Source organism: Rhineura floridana, chromosome 7 (assembly GCF_030035675.1).
Source record: "Rhineura floridana isolate rRhiFlo1 chromosome 7, rRhiFlo1.hap2, whole genome shotgun sequence".
Taxonomy (NCBI): domain Eukaryota; kingdom Metazoa; phylum Chordata; class Lepidosauria; order Squamata; family Rhineuridae; genus Rhineura; species Rhineura floridana.
This window is the reverse complement of record NC_084486.1, coordinates 84,735,609-84,757,302: the sequence shown is the minus strand read 5'-3', so window position 1 is coordinate 84,757,302 and position 21,694 is coordinate 84,735,609. Positions and strand designations below refer to the sequence as shown.

The 21,694-nt window shown below is 42.3% G+C and overlaps 1 protein-coding gene across 5 annotated transcripts; it reads right to left on the bottom strand.

Annotated features, from left to right (window-relative positions):
- Positions 1-1,343: 1,343 nt before the first annotated feature.
- ACTR1A (actin related protein 1A) lies at positions 1,344-17,214 on the bottom strand. Of its 5 annotated transcripts, none has more exons than XM_061636157.1 (11): positions 16,991-17,214; positions 14,007-14,071; positions 13,464-13,539; positions 11,878-12,003; positions 10,086-10,210; positions 9,242-9,458; positions 8,365-8,457; positions 7,330-7,504; positions 6,568-6,629; positions 5,875-5,915; positions 1,344-5,162 (listed from the first exon to the last, which is right to left on the bottom strand). In XM_061636157.1, exons 1-11 carry the CDS (start codon positions 17,036-17,038, stop codon positions 5,060-5,062), a joined length of 1,131 nt encoding a protein of 376 aa, XP_061492141.1. In that variant the 5' UTR covers positions 17,039-17,214; the 3' UTR covers positions 1,344-5,059. The 5 variants fall into 5 exon arrangements, with proteins under 5 accessions (XP_061492141.1, XP_061492144.1, XP_061492145.1 ...); XM_061636160.1 differs by lacking the exon at positions 16,991-17,214 and adding an exon at positions 16,714-16,814; XM_061636161.1 differs by lacking the exon at positions 16,991-17,214 and adding an exon at positions 16,709-16,808.
- Positions 17,215-21,694: the final 4,480 nt, after the last annotated feature.

Genomic DNA, 21,694 nt, shown 5'->3' with positions numbered 1-21,694 from the left:
CACTTGCTGTATTTTAAATATTGTGGTTTTATCATGTTGTACACCGCCCTGGGAGCTGCTAGCTTTAGGGCGGTTTAGAAATGCAACTAAATAATAATAATAATAATATTTTTCCCCAGGGAAAGCCCATATGGAAGCCTTGGGAAGAACGAACTTCCATTTCTTAAATTGATTGTGTTTCCCTGTCAGCTGCCTCATGATCCTTTCTTCTCACTATTCCACATTTAAGGTATTCCCCACCCACATTTCTGAGATCTGGCAGTTCTTTACTTCTGAGAATAGCTCTAGTAGAGTTGTCAAAGCATTCTGTCACAATGTCCCATTTTTATCTTTCATCCTTATGATTAAGCTGCTAGGCTAGAGAACCCTAAAATGCAAGAGCTTATCTAACAACTTACCCACAATTCATGTTGCTTTTACTATACCTTCAGGGGAAACTTGTCTCTCTCCCCTCCACAGCTGTCCTTAGTGCCTGTTGAAAGGGGGTGGGAAATCTTGGGCTAAAGGCTACACTCCTTACCAGTCCTGCTCCCTATGTGTTTTTGCCGTGCTGGAACCTCCGATGTTTGTATATCTTGATTGTAGCTTGCAATACCAAAGTAAGAGTCACATCAGTTGTTCTGCCAACTTAGCCTCTGCCATTTGCCTCTGAAAGGCTATGAGAGAATTGCAGCCCTTGAGCCAAAAAAAGTTCTCCATGCACAGAAGATAGGATGTTATAGTCAAGCGTGTTTTCTGCACAAGTCTACTGTACCACTTGTAGAATCACACTCAAGAAGAAATTAGATTCCACAGCCAAAATTATTAACTTTAAACAAAAAGTGTGTGCCCGGCAGGGGCAAAGTGTGTTGTTCCTGCCCGAGCTTCTGGCTGAAGTAAAGATGGCTACAAGGAACATTGAACAGTTAATTGGCTAAGTGGTGCCTGGGAGCCACTTGGGATTTTTTGCCCTAAAAATCCATGGTGATACAAAGAATTAGAGAAGAAAACATGTTGGTTGGTTGAATTTTCAAGTCTGTTATTTGCACTAGTGGTCTGGTCCCAGACCTCTGTTCGTTTTCATATTTGGCCCATAAATAAATGGAAACTCTAATATATAGGAGATGTAATTAGCTTGAGAATCTGGGAGTGTCTGTTCTGAGCAGATTGTTAAGCTAAATGCTGCCGCCCTGGGCGCCTTCTAGGAGGAATGGCGGGATATAAATTTAATAAATACAAATACTGTAAGAAGCATCACCTCCATGAACTGCAGCAACTGTTAGAGCAATGACAGCTTGGAGATTAAAGGAAAACAATGGCACTCATATTTCAGGAGGTGGTTTATGACCCCATTAAACACACACTGTATATTAATAACTTTATTTAAGTACATTGGGCAGCACCCAGCAGTGGTTCACACATATGTGCAAAGGACAGTGTCAGCCTGATAGAACCAATGCTAAGTTGTAGAAAGCACCTGTTAGTTTGTTCAATATGTAACATTGCTGCTCCAATACCTGATGTCAAAAACAAGGAAAAATCACACTGAATGAAAGGAGGGGAGGGAGCTAACAGGGATTTTTATGCTGCCTCTCATACATATTGCCCTAAACATGGCCTATTACAACTAAGCTAGGAGTTGCGCTCTGTCACTTCTACCAGTACAAGCTGACATGTGTTGCCTATAGTTACTATCCCTCATGATTGCAATTAGAAATGTAATTAAAGCAAAAAAGTTTTTAAACAGTTACTAGAGAGTAACAGCTCTACACCAGGTGGAAACTGAGCAAAAATCTATATAACAACCTATACTGGGCATGCCTTTCAGACAGTTCGGTCAAACAAAATCACATTCTTATAGCATAAAGCAAACAATATGGGCCATTCTCTCCTTCCTGTGGCAGAAGGTCATAAATTGTATAGTAGTCCTCCATAAAACATCTCAGACATATATCTTGCCAGTGGAGAAGCTAATAGTGGAGACTGCCCTTAGGTAACTGTTCCACTGAAATAACCTCTAAGACCTGGGCTCAGTATTGGTCAAAATACCCCATCACATTTAAGCTTCTTGTTGCTGCTGCCACTGCTGGATGAATATGAGATGTCACAGTAAAGAATTTTGTCTGCATGCAAATTCAGATCTACTTACTACTCAGGCTTCTGTCTCCCAAATAGCAAAAACATACTTGGTTAAACCTAGGCTGAAAATCCAAGCGACTAAGTTCAACAGGAATCACCAAAGCAGGCCAATGTCAAAGTCTCACTCAGGGATGCCACAGACTTTTACATCCTGTTGGGAGTTGATTAAACCAGGATCTGGATTCCACCCAAAAGGTGCTAGGCTCATTCTAAGAGAAACTTCATTTTACTCCAAATGAAAAACTGATGAAGTGGTATTAACTGTTACTGTCTGAAGCAAGAGTGAGGAACCTGTGACCCTCAAGATTATACTGGACTACAACTCCCATTATCCCTTATTATTAGCCATGCTCACTGGGCTGATGGGAACTGGAGTCCAACAACATCTGGGGGTCCACAGGTAAGGTGTGCTCTCCTGGCCGTGCACCTGACTTAAGGGTACTCCTGAGATTATCAAACCCATAACAGACAATCTACTGTAAAAGTATAAGCACAGGGAAGAGCACTGAGAGGATACCCTACCCCCCGATCTTACAGATTGTTACTGCAGAGCGGCTTCCTGCCCACTATCAACAATTTATTTCTCCCAGTAAACTCAGAAACCAAACATAGTTCTGTGCTACCTTTCGGTGGCTAACTCCTAATACAATGATGCAAAAAGTGTCTACATTGCGCAGCATTTACTGCCAAGGCAGAGTCTCACCCACTCCTGTTTGGGGAAGCTTCATAATGCATCACCTATGGACCATGTTACTTAGAACTTAAGATAAGGGAATATTGCTGAGATCCTGTTCAGGACTCATTAATGACACCACTCTGTCCAAGCACATCCTCTTTACAGGTAGAAGAGAGGAAATGCTCTGAAGTAGCATGTATCTTTCTCTTAAACACCAGGTTCAACTTGGCATCCAGAAGAATAAAACTTATCTTGTTTACTTAGCTCTGATATACGTCCACTTTCTTTCCTCCTTAAGTGCAAGCCAGTTATCCTAATTCAAAAACCTACCCTTCCCAAGCGCACCTCTACTTTTACAATTATGAAGGGACTGAAGGACAAGGAAAGTTTATATTGTCACAGCTAAAATCCCACATTTTTATTTGCAAGATTATATACTTTTTAAAAAACACTGCAAGGGTGTTGCATCATCTACAAAATTTGCATTGCATTTTAACTACCTGTCCATTTTACAGGACAGGCCAAGAGATTTTTTCTTGTCCTTCAGCCAGACAGTTTTAAGCACTAAAGAGATGCAGGATGCTACTAAGAATCTAATTTGCCTATTCCAGTCCCAATGACATTTTCTGAGAAAGCAGATGAGCCAAACAAAACACAACTGGACCGCATTCAAAATATACCAACAGTAGCAAACAGGAAATACTTGGTCTCTGTCTCCATCTTGGATTGCCCGAGTCCCTGCACTCCTGCTTCCTCTTGCAGTTTCTCTTCCAACATTTGGCTATAAAGAGCCATAAGACTTGTTTCCTGTTGCCTTGTCTTCTAATACTTAAGTGGCCAAGAATGTAAAATATCTGGTTTCAGCAGCAGCATTAAAAAACTCTACAATAAGCACCAAATGTGTTTTTTAAAAAAACAAACAATAAAAAAATTCATTCAAAGCAGATTGCTTTTCCTTTCTGTTTCTGTAACAGCACAAAAGCAGTCAAAGAGATTAACTCTGGAACAAAAACCTCCCTCTGGAGGTCTCTTACTCAACTCCTAGTATTCTAATAAAGTTTTATTGTTTCATCATGCAGTGCATTCATGGAAACAACCACTCCAAAAGTAACAGGGTACTCTAAGGACTGGGGATTGCTGCAAGGCTGACCCAACACTACTAAGCAAGTATGGAATTTAAAATGTCGGTTCTGGTGTTAAAACAACAGGAAATATAGTACAGTAGGACAGAGAAAATCTGGAGAAAAACTAACTTTGGGTCCAGTTAGTAATTCAGTTATCACTAAAAATGTTCAATAAATAAAATAATTCTAAAAACAATTACATGGCTTCCAGCAAACATGGCTGAATAGCCGTTTGTGCGGGGATTGTGACATGGGCAAAAAGCCTCTGCCTTTCAGAAAGAATGAACACTGTAAACTGTTAGAACACATATTAGGCAGGGGAGGAGTTTGGTAGAAGGAGAATGGGGCCACAGTGTACTGCAGAGGGGCCCAGGGTACATGGCTGCACAACAGGTGACTGCCTCATCTCTGGATGCCAAGACAAGGACTGTCTAGAATAAAACAAAGGAAGGGTGTTTCTGTTCTACATTACAAACTATTTCCTAAAATAAACTGCTCCAACCATTCTGTTGTGGTCCAATTGCTCACACAACATCCTACAGATTCTCTCTCTCTCTCACACGCGTGCACAAAGATAGCAGTAAATGTTTGTAACAGCCCAGAATGTGCTTTTTTGTGTGTGAGGGAACTGTAAAGTAAAGGGAGGGAAACAATGAAATGGCCATCTAAAAAACCCTGCAGAGCAACTGAGAGGAACTGAATAATAGGCAGCTTCTGTGCTTGGAGTTCCATGACAGACCTTCAACCTGGCCCATGCTCTTCAACCAACTGTTTGGAGCCCAAACACCAGCTGCTGTACTGCACTTTCATTTCCATCCTGCTAAGTTGCTCAGTTTCTAAGCCGCCATTTTTTGTAACACAAACGTACTTCCTTCCTGCCCCAAAAGTTCATGGGGCCAACTGAACACGGAACAGAGTTTTCCCACAGGTTCATTCCAACTTCTCACCTGCTTCCTGCACGACCAATCAGAAGTCAAATCAAAACCCCAGCCTTCCCCTTTGCTTGGGAAAATCCAGGTCATGCTGGCACTCATCTACCCATACACATACACACAAACGGGGAGCTCCTCAGACACTCAGACTCAGAAAAGTGACTGGGAACAAGAATGAATCTCCAAGGAGACCCCACAATGCTCCCGGGCTAGAAGGTCTTTCGATGGATTGCCCGGGAACTATCTTCCTCATATTCTTTCTTGGAAATCCACATTTTCTTAAATGTGTCCAATGAAGCCAGGATGGAACCTCTGTGGAGAGACCAAACAAGGGAGTTAGCCAATCCTCTTGTCATTTGGCTCTTTCCCTTTACTCCTACAGTTACTGCTACAACAATGGTTTTCAATCAGTCTTTTGCAGAACCAAAGTTTGAAGGTTTCTCAATGTAATGGCAGAAAAGGTGCCCATCATATATCTTTTCATATAATGCACATGTGCTGGGGAATATTCCAGGGTGCATTCAGTTCATGAGGGCCATGATTCCAATGCTCTTCATGAACTAACTACTCACCCCACAACGTGCCCCAAATCTCATACAGGAGTTCCTCAACAGACAAAGCAACTGGACATGATTTCCCAAAGGTAGACAGAATGAAAAATGCTGAGCTACAGCAGCAATCTGCTCCTGCCTGTCCCAATTAGGGTATCCGGCCCCTTCCACACAGCATTCCTCAAGTTGTGGTGCAGCTTCATGCTCCTCCAAAGAGCCACTCAACTATGGTAATTAGAGCTAATATAAATTGCTTTAAATGATTTTAATCTTGTATTTTTATATTGCTGTAACCTGCCCTCAGACCTTATGGTGAAGGGCAGGTAAGAAATTCAATAAATAATATCATCACCATCGTCATCCATACTACACTCCAGCCCAGATTCTCCCCTTGCACTGCATACAAGTCACTCCTTTTGTCTGAATTAGTGAGAGCACCCATGATGCAGAAACAGGAGTTATGCCGTACATACCCAATCCATGTAGAATATAATCTCTCCTGTGGAGCAGATATCTGAAGGGTAAGAAAAAAGAGAGGGCGGTGGATTTAGGAGGAGGCAGTCTTCTCCACAATCTAAGCTCACAAAAGTTCTTCCCTGGATTATTACTGGAATTGGTTCCTGTCAGTCCCAGCCACTCTCCCTATAACCAGTCTAAAAACAGACAGGTAGTCAGTGCTGCAGCTCATTCAATGAGATGCCTATATGGGTTTCATTTCAACTGCAGCAGCCTCAGAGGAAGCTGTGTTATTTTGCATGTGACAAGATAGACTCTGGCCCACAAATCATTGTCACAATAAATGTGTTAAATCTTTCAGGTGTTGCATGACTATCAGTTTGTTGCAATGGACTAACACAGCTAAGCCTCTGGAACACATTATTTTGAAGGTGACTGAGTATATTCGAGTTTAAAGTGCAGAGCCGTGATTCCAATTCTCTTTATATCACTGTGCTCATTACTGCAAATGGATGTGCAGAAAGACAAAAGAGCAAGAAGCATACACTATAGAGAGTCATTAACAGAGGCTATTGCTTACCCTAGACAAACTAATGCATCTGCCATATAGACAGGCTGCTTAAGCCCCATCTTTCACGGGGACTCAGTTCTACTGAGAACATCCCAGATTTCCTTCACAGGGTCAAGCAGCTAAAGAAAACTCTACATACCCTGATTTTGACATCCTTGGGGGCCAGTTTCTTCACTTCGCTCAGAAGCCTATCACCAAAACCTGAACCAAAGACAAAAGCCAACTTCAGTTTCAAGGCAGCAGAATAAGAATCTGGCTTCTGTTTCCAACCTGATGAAGTCCCTGTATCCCCAAAGCCTTTGACTTCAGTTGGTAGTGATGGTGATGGCATCTCCCGTTTTTCTCTTCTCTCCCTGACTCCCAGCCTGTTTGTAATGACAAAGAGCCTCCAGTCTACACTCTGGCTGGTACTGTGCTCTGTCTCTTTCCCATGCTCCCCATTCAAGAAAACAGTAACAAGTTAAGGCATACTACAGGATTCCAAGTCTTTAGAAACATTACCCTGGAAAGAAGACCATAAAGAGAGGGGCTACATCTGCAAGGCACTGTCAATACATAAATTTCAGATAAGTGATATAGTGGAAGGAGAGAAACTGTCCAAGTAAGGTACAATGATGATGTCTCTCTGGTATTATGCAGAAGGCATCATGAGAAGCCAGGACACTATTTTCCCAGATATCCAGCCTCCATATAAAGCCCCATCTCCTCCAACTGGATTGGAATAAATGTCTTCCTGGGAACTCTTCTGTCCTTTCCCCAGGGAAAAACATCACAAGGATTTTTTGCCCCTGGGAGCTAATGTAAGCTTTGCTACCTTCAAGGAAGAAGACATGGAAGAAGTCTAAAGATAAGCTCAGACCACACAGCACAACCCTAAAGGCAAAGAATCAACAGAAATAACCTTTGAAGAGTGTTGAACCTCCAGAAAGCACAATGTTGGAGAAGAGAGTTCGCCTCAAGTCCATATCAGACTTCTGAATTGCAAAAACCAGAACTTCGTGCAGCCCCTCACACTCCTCTCCAATGAGGTCTGGCCGGAACAGCAGCTCAGGGGCTCGGAATCGGGCGGGGCCAATCTGCAAACAGCACAAAAGGGTCAGCCTTCTTGTTCCTATATATGTAGTACTGACATACATATAGCAAGGAAGTGATATACTTGTAGAATCTCAGAGCCAAAGATAATGTACACCAGCCTTTTTGAGCAAACTCAAGGAAGCTCTCCCAGTAAAGAACACATCCTCATCTAGATGGTACCCCCAATTACTAATGTAAGGATTTGTGGGAAGGTGGACTACTCAAAAGTGTCACAGAGTAGCAGCTCTACTCATTCTCAGGGCCTTAAAAAAAAGATTGGAGGAAGAGCCTGTTCTATCAAAGCCAAGCCTCAAACATTGTTATACCAGATTGCATCCAGTTAAGGAACAAGCTTATTCCAAGTTTAATTAAAAACAACAGGAATTCAGCTAGCAGAGTAGCTTCCTGTTCAAGATAGGATGCCCAGCAAATCAACAGAAAGGGAACATAATAGACTACAGACACCTTTGTTGATTTTAAGAGTCAGACCACACCTGTACTCTATGACAACAATCCCTTCCCTTAATCAGCCAGGGGTTTCACTAAGCCTTACCAGTGTCAACTGAAACAGTAAATGAGGACATAAGTAGCCGCCCACTGCAAACAGATTAGAATGCTGGGGGTTAAAGAGGTGCATGTTGATATACTCTGCCTCCTGATTCAATTATAACACAAGGAACAGTTGGGATGGAGCTTTTGCCTCCTCTAGGTATTTTCATGGGAATACTTACTTCACATATTGAAAACCATCAATCTAGCCATACAACAGCAACAATTCCCAACCAGTCTGTAGATCTGTAGAATAATGTTTAAGGCTTATTTAGCAACATTTGGCTTCCAGCCGAATCCAGTGTGCACAAACCTCAATGGTGCTTCCATCTGGAAGATAGTACTGAGCTTTCTCAGTTTCTAATGTCTCATCCTTCTGTGGGTTTATTGACAGGTAACAGGCCCGCTGCAGAAGAATGATAAGCAGAGAGGAAAGGCCATTTGAGCAGATTATTTTAAAAGACAAACTAAACACAGACACTGCTGGGAATATTCCCATTACTCTTGGCCCAGATACAATATCACTATATGCATGGGATTGCTAACTGGAGGTTCATCCCCTGCACAATATGCAAAACACAGGACAGATTGTCCTCAATGACATCCATTATGAGGGTGTATGCGCTGTGTGCATATGTCAGCATATGTGCCGATCTGCATGTTTATAAGAACCACATGGCAAATTTTTCCTAGAACTCTACCACTTCAGAAGGGATGTGGGGAGGGGAAGATCATGTTTCAATGCTTCCTTTGTTTTTTATTAAAAATACTTCCCTGCCCATGGAAAGCTAGCAAAAAGGATTACTCTTGATTCCCCCCCCCAGTGTGCTAGTTTTCTAATGCAGAACTTTTCTGACATGAAGAAGCATTCAAGCTTGCTATCTCACCCTTACTTTCTGAAGAGACACAGCCCCAGAAAGGATGTATTATGTGACTGTTCTGAACGCATTGATTGTCTTCACTTCCTGTCTGAGAGGTGGACCTAGCGTTAGGGGAAGGTGCTATCTAAGAGCTAAGAAAATGCACTTCCGCATTTAGAGCTCAAAGTTCAGCTTGAGGAGGTATCTGCCACTGAAGCAGTCCTCTCTCTCAAAGCCTTCCTGTGATCTTGACTATATCAGGTGTGACAGCTCAATCCACCCTCCACTGCTCAGTTCCCTTAGAACAGAAAGCAAAGAGTGTCCACGCACCTCTTTGACAGTTTTGACGATTTCAAATTCAGATGACGTATGGAAGTCATAGCCTTCCTTCCGGAGATAAAGACGAAGGAAACGAGAGACATCACGGCCAGCTATGTCAATCCGCATAATAGAATGGGGCATGGCAAACCCTTCATAAATAGGAACTGCATGGGTGACCCCATCCCCAGAGTCCAACACTACTCCTGTGGTTCGCCCTGTTGCATAACTTCAGAAAGGAAATATGTTTCAGAACACACACAAAATAAAATTTGCAGAAATCAACATTACGTGACGGAACATCCCAACAACGCTTCCCAAGATAATCGTAAATTCAGGACACCTTCATTTATTTTAACTTATTGTGAACTAACTAAGGAACAAACTTTAAGAAACAAAACAGAGGCACAGGAATGATGATTGTTCACTGACTTAGACAGCAAAGGGAGGTTTAATTACTATAGAACTACTCTCTGAAAAAGTGAGATGCTGGCTAACATAAATAGAATTCATACAGAAATAACCAGAAGGAAGAAAGGAATTCTACTAGCACCTAAACAGTGAACAGTTCTAACCCTAATATAATCCTGAACATTTATTTAGTAAAAAAAGTAGAATTTCTTAGATGAAATATTTGGCATGCAGTCTTGGGCAGGCTTACTTGGGAGTAAGCCCCCCTGAACACAGCAGGACCTACTGCTAAGTAAGGTTGCACAGGATTGCACAGTCAAGTCTTCTACAAGCTAGCCACCCAGTGAAACAGCCCCCATGCAAGCCAATGCTCTGCATTGCAGAAATTGGTTTCTCCTCCAAGGAGAGTTGCAAGAAAGCAAAAAGATTGGCAAAAAGTACTTACAGGCTAAGCACAGCTTGCATGGAGATAAACAGAGCTGGCACATTAAAGGTTTCAAAGAAAACCTCAGCTGCTCGTTCACGGTTCTTACGTGGGTTCAGTGGAGCCTCCGTCAGGAGTACAGGATGCTGGTGGTTGGGAACACAAAAGACTCAGCTGGGTAGGATTCCACCAGGGGCCATGATGATGTTTCCAGTCCTCCCAGAGCAACCAAAAGGCAACTCCAAGACTTTGTGTGTCAGGGAAAGAATTTGCCATCAGATGCCACCAGGCCCTATCTCCTTGTCACTGTTAACCCTAGAATTATGAGTATGGGAAGTGAACAGAAGTAAACTGGTGCAATAAACAGCTGTACTTCAGTCATCCAGAGATAAAGGTTTGGCCAGAAGACTGACCTGAAAAAGTATGACAAGGTAACTCTGGAGCAGTACCGGGATGAGAGACCACCTTGGAATCAGATGTAAACCACTCAGAGGAGAAGCAGGATGTAAAGATAATAAATAATAATATATCTAGTTAGATTAACACTGTTGGTTTTACATCCCATTCTCTCCCAAGAAGGAATTCTTGGCTAGGAGAAGACCAGCCAGGCCCCACCCATTGGCCACAGAAGGAACACTGCAGAGGCTTGCTTCCCTTCCCCATGTCAGACTGCAGAAGCAAGGGGAAGGACACACTGGCCTCTACCACCAGCCAGAGGAACATAAATATAGCATTTCTGTTCAAGTAAGAAGACTAGCAAGGGGGGAAAGGAGCCCGGTCTCAGTTGGATACAAATGCCTGTTACCAATTCCCCAACTTTGTTTTGGCATTGTCAACCTGATCTCCCTCCTCTGCGTTTTTCCTCCACTCTCCTTCCCTTCTCTTGCATGCCTTGTCTTTTTAGTTTGTAAGCCTGAGGCCAGGGCTGCACTTTCTCTCTTTCTCTTGATTAGCATGAGCCACTCCAGCAGACAATATTTGCCTAAAAGGTAGGCTAACAATATATGATATATCCTGTCAAGAACATCTTCCCTTGTATAAATTGATCCAGTTCAGCAGATCAAACTTCCTGTTGCTGAACTGCAAAATGACATCACTGGCTGTGTGTCAGAAATCACACAGGATGGGGTAGTTATGACAGAAGACTGAGGTATGCCAGGAGGTGGGGAAAGGGAGTGGGCAGATGCATATAGAAATGTTGCTCAAGGGTTCAATGGGTAGATTTTCCTTATCTATACGACATGGGGAACAAGACTGAAAGAAGAGACATTTAGCCAGATTCACAGTGATCTTGCAGAAGCTGCAATTCTAGAAGGTGTTTCCCCCCCTGCAATATGTGTGACAGCGGACTAATAGCTGAGCAGAAATGTTTGAAAGGTAGAGTGCACACAGAGAAAAAAAACCAAGTCCAAGCAAAGGGCCAAGCAAACACTCTTGTACATTATCCTTAAGCATGACTTGGAGTTTGGATTCTGTGAACTTTGCCCTATTCTATTTAGCTATTTCCTGCAGTTGTATACCACCCATTCTACAAAGTCATTTGGGAAGTTTACAAGGCAATTAAAAAAATCAGTGAAATCACATTACAGGAAACATGTATTACAACCATGCAAATATGACCAAACAACCCCCAAAACCTTGAGTTAGCAAGTAGAAGGAGCTGTATGCAGGGATACAAGGAGTGCAGGGAGATATTCTGATGTGGAGAAATGCCAGTACAAAAGGAAATAGGGGTGCAAACCAGCTCCACCAAACCAACTGTGGGAGGCTCTCACGTTTGGTCACTTGAGACTTCTGGATAGAGTTGGCTCACCTCTTCTGAGAAGGTCTGCAGTTGGTCTTTTGAGTACACATACTGCCAAATGCGTTCCATGTCATTCCAGTCTTTCACGATGCCATGCTCCATAGGGTAGCGGATAGAAAGAAGACCTCTGTGCTCCTAGCAAAATGAAGAACAAGGCAATGAGTCAATCAGATAGAGGGCCAGATAAATCATATGCTGTGTCCATTATGGAGTTTTTGTATTCCACCTCTTAATGGATCTACTTTCCAGGAACCTCACTGAGCAACAGTCTGCCACTTATTGTAAAAATAATAATAATAAAAAATAGGAGCACTTCCCTTCTGTAGGAGGGAGTTTCTAACCATACAGAAGCATTGCTAATGACAAACTCTTCTATTTACAAACTAGGAGACAAATATGAAGATTGCTACCATAACCATTGTCTTTCCTTCATTTTGAATGCCCACAGTTTAGCATCATCAAAGACCACATGGTTGGAAGATTCAGATGGTAACAGGGCATATGTGAGATGAGGTTAGGTCTCATCTTGAGTACTGCATCCAGTTCTGGACATCACACTTTAAGAAGAATGCAGACAAACTGGAACAGGTTCAGAGGAGGGCAATGAGGATGATAAGGAGACTAGAAACAAAGTCCTATGAAGAGAGACTGAAAGAACTGGGCATGTTTAGCCTGGAGAAGAGAAGACTGAGGGGAGACATGATAGCACTCTTCAAGAACCTGAAAAGTTGTCACACAGAGGAAGGCCAGAATTTCTTCTCAATCATCCCAGAGTTCAAGACACAGAATAATGGGCTCAAATTATAGGAAGCCAGATTTCAGCTGAACATCAGGAAAAACTTCCTGTTAGAGTGGTACGATGATGGAACCAATTACCTAACGAGGTGGTGGGCTCTCCAACACCAGAAGCAGTAGAGAGGCATCTGGACAGCCACCTGTTGGGAATGCTTAACTTGGATTCCTAGATTGAGCAGGGGGTTGGACTCGATGGCCTTACAGGCTCCTTCCAAATCTACTATTCCATGATTTTATGACATATCAGGAACTAATCAGCTCTTCTCTCTTAGTGCATTTACATTTCACTTATTTGATCAGGCTTGGATTTCAGCAAGCAAAGATAACATAAATTGGTATCTTGATTGACTGTTACCCATTTCCCAAACCCTTATGTGGAGCTGGGAAACCTGTGGCCCTCCAGATGCTGTTGTATAGGCAATGATCAGGGATGATGGGAGCAACATCTAGAGGACCAGAGGTTCCCCATTTCTGCCCTGTACACAGCAACTACAAGGCCTGCACTGGAAATTACACTAGCAACAGAAATTATGCACAATTAATTATTAGCTCAGAGGTGCCCTCCCAATTAACAATCATGTGCACATGTTATGCAAGCTCCGCTATGCATAAACAAGACATTCAGATATCCAGAACTCCAGATTGTAAGATACTGCTAATATAGCCCTCTGTGCTAAACAAGTTGCCTCTTTCCTGGACTTGTTATCAGAAGGACCATATGAGTGATGACAGTCAAAGGATAGGCTTCCTATTGCTGGTGCCTTGATCAAGAATAGGTGACCACAATATGGTTGCCTTACCTCTGCTTTTGGTCCAATGAAAATGTCACCTTCCAAAGCTCCAGCCATAACACGAACATGCTTTGGTCTGCCCACACTAAAAGATTGTAGAAACAATCATGTCACAATGTAACGCATAGACTGAACAGCTCACTTCTTTCCTGGCTTTACTATTGAGACACCATCCCAGAACCACTGTGTAAGTAGTAGTACTGGAAAGTAAAACAGCCTTGGGCAATTTGCCATGTATAAATTTCAATATAGAAACTACCAGGTAATGAGTGGAGGACTTATAGTTTGCTTGCAGTTTTAAAGAATACCCAAGGTTCCAAAACCCACAAGCAGCTGTTACAGAGAATCCCAAAGCTTTCAGGAATTTTTCTCTGCTACACTCCTGCAGGCCATGCATTAGTCCATCTACAGCAAGCTTGAGAAGCTTGTGGTTTCTAGTCCAGACCCAGCATAGACTCAAAGACCCACTCCTTCCTACAACAGGCACTGCACTTGATATGGAATTCATGGAGCCTCAGAATATCATCCAAAATTGCCTACCAAGATACTTACTAGTTTGGAAAGCAGTACTTGGGTATTTGATCACCTGCAAAGCCAGCTTTAATCATGCCAGAGCCCTGTGGAGGGGGAAAGCATTGAAGACAATTATGAGAAAACAGGCTGTTACTGATCATGAGGTACTTCAGTTCCTGTAATATTTCTGCTAATAAACTAAATAATGAAACAGCCTAAATGTAGCACGTGGCTTTATCTTCAACCATGCCAACCCCCCAATTTACTTTACTTTACTAAAAAAACTTATTTTTATTTTTAAATAGTTTTTTTCTGTTTTAACATTGCAAGTCGCCCTGATATTTTATAGAAATATTTTTATTTAAAAAAATCAACAACAACAGCCCCAATAAATTTCACACTCAAAAATGTGTTTGGAATATCAGCATCCTCATCCAGAGGGGGCAAAACCAACGCTCCACTCTTCTCCCAGACTTCAGACCACACAAGCCGGATAGCCACTTGACAAGACGCAGGAGATGCTTCTCATTCAGTACAGTCAAGTTGTAGGGGTGGTTCAATTAACAGGATTAATCCAGTGAATAAAATCCAGATGTACGAATTGTACAATGAAGCCACATATTATATTTTTTGGAACTTATAGAACACAGGGCCATTGCTCCCCTCTGGGCAATACCACTTTGCAAGCCCTTTGGATAATAGCATGCAAACACTAGAGAAAGCCCAAGGATGGAGAACCTCTGGCTCTCCAGAATGGTTGCTGGACTACAACTCCCATCATCCCTAAATGTTGGCTATGCCAATGATGATGGAATTTGGAAGTCCAAGAACATTTGGAAGAACATCTAGATATTGTTCACTGGATTCCCCACCTCAGCTATGGAAGGATACAATGGTCTTAATCCAGTTTGTGTCCCTTGCATACAAGTAGACCAGCAAGTCCATTCTGGCAAATGTTCAAATTTTTTAGGCAAAATTCTAAAATAAATGCACACCTTTTAAATGTTTTTTTTTAAATATAAATCACAAGGTGGTTTGAAGGCTTCCATAGCTTATTTACTTTGGAAAAATGATTTCTAGCTGGTCCAATGGTTCCATTCAAAATTCTTCCCCATCCCTGCCCCTGGCATAGCTCTATGGGTTGTATTCAACCAAGTCTTACTCAGAGTAGACCCACTGAAATTAATGAACCTGTTAGTCATGCGTATTAACTTCAGTGGGTTTACTCCAGGGGTCCTTAGCCCTTGGTTAAGGCTTGGGATGGGCTCCAGGAGTCTGTGAACTGAGTACAAAGAAATCAATTTCCAGGGCAATAAAATTTATGTATTTATTTAAGGGGGTCCATAGCTTTCATCAGATTCTTAAAGGAGTCTGTGACCAAAATAAGGTTAAGAACATTGGTCTGTTCTAAGACTAGCACTGAACATGACCCAATGACCTGTTCTTTGAACAGTTTTAATTTGCTACTGTTTCTTCTCTGCTTTTTCCTCAATAACATTAGCAGTGCATTATCATTCGAGATTCCTCAGCATGATTTTTTATCTAGGAAAAATGCTGATCTCGCAAGTCACATGATTATTTATTTAATATACCCCACTTTTCTTCCAAGGTGTCATGTATAAAGTTCCCAGACAATCTCCATCCAGGCACTGACTAAAACCACATGTACTTAGCTTTAGCAAGGCTGCTGTATCATGTGCCTTCAAATGATACCCCCATTTATTAGCTATTCAATGATTTAGGAGATACTAGATATAAGGAAAACGTAATTTCAGTTTTAACAAGCTTCCTAGCATGCACCTCTACAAAACTATGGGGTTCATGCACACCATTGATGCAGAACATTAGTAACAAAAGACTGCATTTCCTAGGGGGATTTCAGAGAAACCTTAATGTATATATTTAAATTGCCAGATTAAGTCCCCATAACAAGGCAATAAAAGTAAGGAGAAACTCACTGTACTGCCAACGGCCAAACAGAATTAAGTTCAGTTTCTAAAGCTGAGGGAATATACTACATGCCACAGCAAAGAAAAGGCGTTGAAGCCTCTCCTAGAAATTTGAAGGCCCAGGGCAGGGGAGGAGGGAGTTTACACCCATTTCCCCTGAAATTTTCCCTTTTTTCAGAAAAAAAAAACAGAAAGCAGAGTTTTCTCCAACTTTTTTCATTTCTTCCCTCTCCTAGCCTTCATATCTCTAGCATCTCCTGGGGAAAAAAAACAAGCTCATGTTTGAATGAAAGTTAAGAGGAATAAAGATTAAAACGAATGCAAGAGGTTAAAAGGAGCTATCACTCATTGTCTGAGGAGAATGTAACAAGTGGTTTTTCAAGGGATTCAGAGAAGCACTGTTCTTAACACAGAGAACATCCTGTTGTGTTCAGAGACAATATGTAACCAGAGCTTCCAACTGCAAAAATACATCCTAGGAAAATGGGTAACAGCTATTAGCTTCCAGCCAAAATGCAGACCACATGTAAGCCATCACAGGTGTGCACACTCTTGAGCCACAAATTCATTTCTCCACAACTAAGCAATCATAACAAACTAGGCTAAACTTAAGGGTCAAAGACCAAATAACACAGTCAAAGAGCCAATAATAGCCAATGAACTTAAAAAAGGCGGGACAAACTGAGGTCTTGAAGGCTAACTGTATAACCCTAAACGAGAAGCAGCAGAAGCCAATCAGAGGACGACGATGCCCGAAGGGCGTGGGCTGCTCGTTAATTAAGTTTGTTGTACTTTACTCTTCGCTGTTCAGTGACCGAGTGGCAAGGAAATCAGCCAATGAGAACGCAGGCTGGGTCATCCAACAGGAGAAAAGAAGGACCACGTTCGGCTAGCAGTTGAAGTGTATGAAGGACCAAATGAAAAGGGAGGGGGAGCCTCCGGGACAGACGATCCACTGATTGGCTTACATGGGAACTAAAAGGTCATGGCAGCCCACCCTTATCACGGCAGAACTTCCCGCCCCCATCTCCTCCTCGTGCCAGCTATGAAGGGCGCAATCAGGGCTAGACTCACATTATCAATCACCACCGGCTGGTTCGCGATCACATCGTAGGACTCCATGGCGAGCGCCCGTGCGCCGCCGTCTCAGCCTCAGTTAATACCAAGCAAGCGATAGCGCAGGTGGTTGAGCGCATGCTCGGGACGCGGAACAAAGCATGCTGGGAAAAAGAGTCTCTGGATGAGGAAACGCGAATCCTCCTTCCGTTTGCTTTCTAGACTTCCTGCTCAAAGAGAAAGAGAAAGGGTAGAGGCCCATCTCACTGTTTAAAAATATCGTTCCGTGGTTCCAGTTCAGAACTACCCATATAAATCAATGAAGAAATCCAAGATTTTTAGCATAACTGTATGATTAGGTGTTAGGGTGTCCACTCCCAAACAAAACATAGTCCTCAACAGAGAAGTTCACGCTTTTTATAATTCAAGTTTCATTTCAATTGGAGCATTTCGTTCTTTTTCTATATTTTAAAAAATAGTCCTGCCAGTACAAATTCCACTGCAAATGCGGTTCGTTATCCTTGTACTGTCGGTTAGAAACAGCTTAGGAGAGACTGCCTTACAACATGCGTACAATGAAGTTCCCTCTGAATACTACCTGATGGGGTCAGGCTATCGCTGCGATTTGTTTACAGCCCTGTGTTAGGTAGTCCAGATGTATTATATCCCTGTTGCAGGCTGAAGTGACGCAAGAGAAGCCTATAAAACGCCTGTAATGTTACCCAGTGTTGCTATCCCAAGTCGGGGGTTGACTGAGAGAATTATGAACAATAACCCTGTTGTGTTGCTACCTTTGAGCGTTTTTGGTGCGGGGCATCTACTAACCAGTCACAGACAAAGTAAAATCTTGGATTTCATCATTTAAAAAGTAAAAATTGAAGGATGCTCCTACTAATCTTTTAATATCTCTGTGATCTGATGCTTTTGTAACTCTTCCAAAAGTGTATTCCTAATAGGTGGGAAAGGCTTTTTCCGCAGTGGGTTATGGGAATTGTAGTTACATTGTGTGAAACAGCCTTATAGTGTGAGTTCTTTGTACACACTACATCAGGTCCTCTCCCACCCAGTCACTGATTGTGGCTGCTTTCCTTTCTTCTGCATTGGTTGATTGACTGGCATTAATACACTTGGATTGTGACAGTTACATTTCTAAAATATAAAGTGCTTAATTTCTAGCCTATCTGGACTCAGTTTCTCTTCTCCCCTCCCCACCCTACCCTCAGGAAGATCCCAGACCCCAAAAGAAATCTCAGATGTATAGACTAGACTCTATTCTAGATGTTGGTTGTTACTACTCAGTGCTGAAGATGACTGTAAACGTGGTCAGATGTTATCACTTCACATTTCCAGTACTGCATCATGCCACAGGTTCTAGGTGTATAACATGTTGAATAATAAAATCTCATTAAGAGAATAGGCTGAACATCCTCCCCTCCCAGATGAGCCATGTGGTCCCTTCCCTACCTCCACAATCACCACTACTAATTTGGGAAAGGGTGTCATGGATTCTCCCATTAAAGCTCATCTTTGGCAGTACTTTTCTGTTCAGGGTGGGGGACACCAGAGACCATCTGCTTCCCCACAAAATGACACAAACTGGCTGTTACAGGAAAGATATTGAGAATATGTAATTTTATGTTAATAACAGAGGGGAAAGCATTCAGGAAGAATAAGGGAATTTAATACTGTGGGTTCAAATTGTTGCGAAAAGAAAAATTTAGTACTGCAGCTAAGAAAAGTAATCTGGCCATACTGGATCTTGTTGGATTCATGGGATTCTCCTGGTAGACTGCCAATGTGATTCAGTAGACTTTCCAGTTCAGAGAGATATTTGTGCAAGTATGATCCAACAATGTCACAAAGCATTTGTTTACAAACCGATAACCATAGTAATCAGTGTGTTTTTAAATGAAAGCACTCCAAATATACAAACCAGCTAGCTTGAATTATGAAAATGTACTTTTAAGATCTCAAATTAACATTTAACTCTATGGATCTGACACTTGCAGATTTAAGGCTGGGATTTTATGCATACTTTCTTGGAGTAAATTGCACTGGTGGAGCACAGTAAATAAGCATAGTATTGCATTACCCATCAGCAAGATCAACAGCTGCAGCACTGGGGGACTGGAGACTTGCCCTGGGAGTGAGTACTTGAGCATCTGGGTGCTTGCTTGCTTGCTCCCCTGCACTGCTGTCTCTTGAGACAGCTGAGGTCCCTGGTAAATGCTGTAAGGACTGGGACCCCCTGCCTGACCGTGAATCCAAAGAGAGGCTGCATTCAATATTGCAGCCTCTTGCATCAGCTCCTGGCTAGGTCAGGGGGGCATAAAAGCCTGGCAGCCAGGGCCGGATTATCCATTAGGCTTAGTAGGCTGAAGCCTAGGGGCCCGGAGCTCTTGGGTGCCCACGATCTGCGGAAGCAGGACAGGAGCCACAGATCGCGGGACAAGAGCTTGGGTAGCCGGTGTCTAAGGTAACTTGATTATACCTAAGCGAGGCTATTAGTTCATGAGTCAGTGACTGACTGATTATCACTGATGTGCTCATTTATCTCTTGCCAGCCTTTTTTACTGAGAGATCATAGCCAAATATCAAATCTGGATTATAATATAGTTTTATATTATTTGTATTGTACAGTACCTCTGAAGAAAGATTTATATTCAAAGTATGCTGGCTTCATAAAATACTCCTGGAGCAGTGGTTCTCAAACTTTTTTGGTTCGTGGCGCACTGTAAAACATAAAAATTTTCTGGCGCACTTCGTGTACAAAATTAAAAACATTTTAATATATTTTAAACTATGAATAAAAATAAACTATAGAAAACTATTACTTACCCTATACAAATGGGTTTCTTCTCATTTTTAAAATATACTTTCATAATATTTGAGGCACACCTAGCCACCTCTTAGGGCGCACCAGTGTGCCTGGGCACACCGTTTGAGAATCACTGTCCTGGACGCTTACACGCCATCCATAACTACCCAAGGGGGACTTGAATCCCTGTCCTGTGTATTCACTTGACTTGCCAGTTCCCACTGTGCTGTCGGCCTGCTGTGAGCTTACAGTTCTTCTTTGTGCATATGATGGACTCCATCCCTGTCCCTAACAAATGCCGGTTTCACACAAGAAGACAGTAATACCAATATGTTGGGTGCAATTTTATGTTTCATTGTCCCCACAGAAGGCTAAAGCCACTCTCCTGGGAAGCCTATTAGTTCCCTATACAAACCTCCAACCAAGGCAGCTTTTGCAAGAGAAGGCACCATGGCCTCTTTCAGGCCATACCTGTGGTCTTTTAAAAAGGTACAAAGATACAAAGGGGGGGAGGAACTTGCCTGAGGGAATACAGTAGAGTCCTTAGTAACAGCATTGCTATAAGAGCATGTTGGATAAATAAAACGTGTCCCCATCTGCTACAAACAGTGTGGTGGTGGGGGAGGGCGCAACGCTCTGCAGACACGCTTTATAATTGCACAACTGTTATTCAGTTGTTGGGTGAGATCTTAATGCCTTTCCTCTAGGTTGTACTTCTGTTGTGGGAATACTGCACTCCTGAAGCATTCAAACAGTAATATTTTGTCTCTGGGAACAAGTGACTTCTCTCTTCTTCCCTCCTTTCAGCACAGTTGTGGATCCAGGAGCACTTCAAGGCTACAAATCTACATGCTTGAGAAAATTGCACCCTGCTGATTATGGAAATCCTGTCCTGCCTAGGTCACAAAGCTAGCCATAGATCATCTATAGATGATCAGGGAGGCTGAACTCCATTGATAGTGATGGGAACCCAGTGCCTCATCTCCCTTGTGTTTTAAGGTCAGCTGTATACCATTATGTCTTTGCATGGATACATCTTTAATCAGTTTGGTTGTATTCAGTCTGTAATTGCAGCTACATTGTAATTTCTGAGATTGCAGAATCTGATTCAGAGAAAAAGGAAAAGAGGTGGTTATCAGCATATTGATAGCATTGAACTCTATCAAGTCTTGTCTCAGATAAGTTCACAGGAACTTCCTCACATGTTAAAAGCATGTGTGGTGGGGAGGTTGTGGGATTGTGCAAGCTAGCCAGTTGGTGTTCCCTCGCATGGAAGAGTTCTACATATGTTCACTGGGACTCATGCAGGGTGTCTTCCCATAGTTGCCAAATGTATGTAGGTGGTAAGGCTAAGCTGTATGCCCCACAACCCCCTATGCATAAGGAGATTTGTCTTATACCCCCTGCAAGATATTGAACTGTCAGTTGCAGGGAGCGGGAGTGAAGTGAATAGAACAGAACCATGCAGGACACTACAAAGTGTCCCAGAAGATCACTTATCTGTTGTTCATTATTCCATTTGGTGCAAGACATTAGAGCAAAACTGAATGAATGTATGCTACAACCTAGGTGTGTTACCAACATGACAGGGCAGTACTATTTTATATTTGAGAGGTTTAAATATGATTTATTTGCTAAGGGTTTGCCTGCATGCTTGAAAGGTAATGTGTACATTGCCTTTGGGGAAAAAAATATCAGAAACCCAGCAACTAATTCTAAGGCTATAATCCTATGTACATATAGGCTGCAATTAAAAAAAAAACTTGCACTCAAGCTAATCTAACTAGGTTTTAGAGTAAAAAGGTGGAGTTTGACTAGCGTTGTTTGCCCATTTTCAGAAAAGAAAGGTGGAACCAGCACAACAATAAGTGTGTCTCTGCCCCAGTCAGAACAGCTTGAGTGTT

What these genes read in the sequence shown, in the direction of transcription:
- ACTR1A (XM_061636157.1), bottom strand. Translation starts at nt 17,038, where the DNA reads ATGGAGTCCTACGATGTGATCGCGAACCAGCCGGTGGTGATTGATAAT. An exon ending in AGCCGGTGGTGATTGATAAT is followed by an intron (nt 14,072 to 16,990) that starts GTGAGTCTAGCC and finishes CCCCCTCCACAG; the next exon opens with GGCTCTGGCATGATTAAAGC. An exon ending in AGGTTCAACACTCTTCAAAG is followed by an intron (nt 6,630 to 7,329) that starts GTTATTTCTGTT and finishes TCTTTGGTTCAG; the next exon opens with GTTTTGGTGATAGGCTTCTG.